Genomic DNA, 3,508 nt, shown 5'->3' with positions numbered 1-3,508 from the left:
GCAGGGAGGCGGGAAGTAGCTGCAGGGAGGCGGGAAGTAGCTGCAGGGAGACGGGAAGTAGCTGCAGGGAGGCGGGAAGTAGCTGCAGGGAGACGGGAAGTAGCTGCAGGGAGGCGGGAAGTAGCTGCAGGGAGGCGGGAAGTAGCTGCAGGGAGGCGGGAAGTAGCTGCAGGGAGGCGGGAAGTAGCTGCAGGGAGACGGGAAGTAGCTGCAGGGAGACGGGAAGTAGCTGCAGGGAGGCGGGAAGTAGCTGCGGTCCCGTCCCTGACGTGCAGGTGTGTGTGTGGTTCAGGTGTGAGCAGGTGGTCCTGGTCTCCACCTCCCTCCTCTGTGCTGCGGTCAGACTCGTCCGGTCCCGGTCTCTGCTGGATCAGCTGGTGCACTTCCTGCTGAGGACCGACACGCTGACGCCCCTGCTGCTGCGGCGCTGCGACCACATCTCTGACCAGGTGAGTGCGGCTCCGGGAGCCCCGCAGCCGGACAGGGTCCGGTCCAGCCGGTTCACGTTGTCACACCTGAGTTTGTCTGGCTGTCCTCAGATCAGCATGGCGTCTCTGTCTCTGGTTGAGGAGCTGCTACAGAAGCCTCACAGGGACATTCTGGACCTGCTGGTGTTGCGTTTCCTGCAGACTCGTAGTTACCTGTGTCCACCTGCAGCGGGACAGGACGAGCGTCACGCCGAGGGCAACGAGACCGACGAGGACAGCGGGTGAGTCGCAGAGGACATGACATCACAACATGACCTCACTGTCCAGCAGCAGCTGTGAGTCTCTCCGGTCTGGAGACCTGAGCGGACACAGTTACGCGGCGCCGTAACAGACAAAGTAGATGGGAGGCGCACGGGACACGGCGCTTAAACGCCATCTCTGTAAACGGCATCTATCAACGCTGAGCGCCACATACTGATGTTAGGTTTTTATTTTACCATTTGCAGATCAGCGCCGTAGCGTCTCTCGCTCTCATGAACGCCGCAGCACAGATCTGTCCAACACAACGCTGCCATGTCTGTTAGTAACGAGGGTTCATCAGGGAACATCTGGCTCGTGATGCAGCCTGCAGAACATTCTCCGCTCATAAAACCGCACTTTGGAAAATAAACTCCCGTTGCTTTGATGTTCTAAACAGACATCGTTAGAGAACAGCTGTGGTTTTACTGCTTGCTTTCAATTTGCTTTTATTATATAAAGGCAATATTTCAAAAGTTAGTGTAAATCAGTGAATTACAGGAGGAGCCTACGCCGTCCTGTCTTCTTCCCTGGCGTTGATCCTGAACAGTAAACCTCGTTCACTTGATGGGAACGTGGGCTCGTTGGTCTGTGCTGGAGATCAGTGATTCACTTGACAGATATTTAATTAGTTAAATGCTTTAAGTAGCGTTAGGGGGAGACAAACATAATCGTGACTTGTCGACTAATCGAGTAACTACAGAAATCCTCATTAGCTGCAGCCCTGCTTACTTGATTCCAGACTCTTTGTACTTTACTGTGAGCATGTTAGCGTAGCGCAGCCCAGATCGAGCCAGACTCCATTCAGAAAACGAGCATTTTAAAAGTTGTTTGCTTGTCATCCGGCTGACAGACCTGACTTAACACTTTTAACAAATCAGCTTCGTGCTGTCGTCAGTCCGGCCTCAGTTCGATCCGTGTCTTGAAAGTAAGTCCCGGCTAAATGTTTGTTTTGGTGCCGTACCTCAGCGGTCAGTCATGTGAGAGAAGGGACGCGAAGGCTAAATCTGCGTTTGGTCTGAACGCACAGTAAGTGAGGGTGTTTATGTTCTAAACGAACGTCCAGGAGACGTCCTTCTGTCATGCTGGTGATTCAGTGTCTGACTCCTCGTCCCTCGGCCAATCCGCCGGCTCTGTACTCAGATGTATTTCTGAGGATGTTTGCTCGAAGGCTCCACCGTCTGGACGCCAAGGGGAACAGGAGGCGCAGCAGAGGGCCAGACAGGAAGTGACGGCGTGCTGGGTGCTTTAAGCGTGTTTGTGTCTGTGTTTCAGTGACCTGGAGGAGGACCCCTTCTTCTTCTCCGACGGTCAGCTGCTCCCTCCTGCTCCCGTCTCCTCCTCTTCCTCCTCCGCTCCTCCTCCTCCCTCTGGCCTGGGATCAGCTGCTGATGTGGTCAACAGGTAAGTTGCTGTGGGCAGCCTGTTGATTGGTCAGCTCCGGCTCAGCCCTCCTCAGTGCTGTGTGGACCCGGACTCAGCAGCAGTTAACGATAACAGCCGTTCTCAGCAGCTGCGCTGGAGGGCGGTCCGGCTCCCGGTTCCTGCCTTTCCATCACGCTGCTGGCACCACGCCGCCGCCCTGCAGATGTTTCACAATAAAAGCCTTGTTATTTGATGGTTTGAACTCTTTGATCAGCAACAAACGGCGTGGCGGTCATTACCGGCTGAAATAAAGAAAACACGGTGCTTGTGAGGTGGAGGTTAGAAAGTAGCCTACAAGCTGTTTGATGCAGCTTGTTCACAAACAAAAGGAGACTCAGAGTTCAACAGAATGATATTACTGTGGGTAGAAAGGTAAACAGGATATATTGTTGATCCCGTCAGACAGACACCCGGCGAAACAGAAGCAGCTGCTTGTATTTGTAGCGGGATGACGCGGTTCAGCCAGGCTCGTCTGTCTAATGCCGATAAAGTGAACTTATTATCTGAGAGGCATCATCGTCATCTCTTCTTCTCACATTCAGCTTTATTCTGATACTAAACCTCTACATGCACGATGTGCGTGTGTGTGTGTGTGCGTGTGTTTGTGTGTGTGTGTGTGTGTGTGCGTGTGTGTGTGTGCAGCTTCCTGTGTTTGGTTCCTGTCCAGGTTCGCTCAGCTCACCTGCTGCAGGAAGGAGGATACGAGTCGTACGTCCACGACGCTCACACGCTGGTCAGGACTCACGTTTGTAACCTGGTGTTTAACCTTTGACCTGGGCCCTGTGTTCACACGTTGCTGTGGAAACTGACTTTCTGCATCAGCCTCGGCTCCGTCACTGTTTTCTGACCTTCTGTAAACAGGAAACACAAAATGGTCAGGTCAACGCCGTCGGTTACCGCCCCACGGCGTACCCTGCGCCTAGCCTGACCTCACGAGGAATGGAACTACACGTCACAGGAAGTTTGCGGAGGGCTAAACAGGAAGTTTGCGGAGGGCTAAACAGGAAGTTTGCGGAGGGCTAAACAGGAAGTTTGCGGAGGGCTAAACAGGAAGTTAGTGGAGGGCTAAACAGGAAGTTAGTGGCGGCTAAACAGGAAGTTAGCGGAGTGCTAAACAGGAAGTTAGTGTGGCTAAACAGGAAGTTTGCGGAGGGCTAAACAGGAAGTTTGCGGAGGGCTAAACAGGAAGTTAGTGGAGGAGGGCTAAACAGGAAGTTAGTGGAGGAGGGCTAAACAGGAAGTTAGCGGAGGGCTAAACAGGAAGTTAGCGGAGGGCTAAACAGGAAGTTTGCGGAGGGCTACACAGGAAGTTTGCGGAGGGCTACACAGGAAGTTTGTGGAGGGCTAAACAGGAAGTT

General features: G+C 53.4%; 1 protein-coding gene across 1 annotated transcript in view; it reads left to right on the top strand.

Annotated features, from left to right (window-relative positions):
- LOC123960372 (FHF complex subunit HOOK interacting protein 2B-like) overlaps positions 1–3,508 on the top strand; it is a gene marked incomplete at its 5' end in the record, with an annotated part of 15,162 nt that overhangs the window by 6,439 nt on the left and 5,215 nt on the right. Inside the window, 4 exons of the mRNA XM_046035053.1 lie at positions 293–449; positions 540–709; positions 2,001–2,129; positions 2,793–2,895. Coding sequence (XP_045891009.1) covers positions 293–449; positions 540–709; positions 2,001–2,129; positions 2,793–2,895 — 559 coding nt within the window. The remainder of the gene's footprint in view (positions 1–292; positions 450–539; positions 710–2,000; positions 2,130–2,792; positions 2,896–3,508) is intronic.

This window comes from Micropterus dolomieu, linkage group LG21 (assembly GCF_021292245.1).
Source record: "Micropterus dolomieu isolate WLL.071019.BEF.003 ecotype Adirondacks linkage group LG21, ASM2129224v1, whole genome shotgun sequence".
Classification (NCBI taxonomy): Eukaryota; Metazoa; Chordata; class Actinopteri; order Centrarchiformes; family Centrarchidae; genus Micropterus; species Micropterus dolomieu.
The sequence above is the reverse complement of the archived record's forward strand: the minus strand, read 5'-3'. Positions and strand labels throughout refer to the sequence as shown.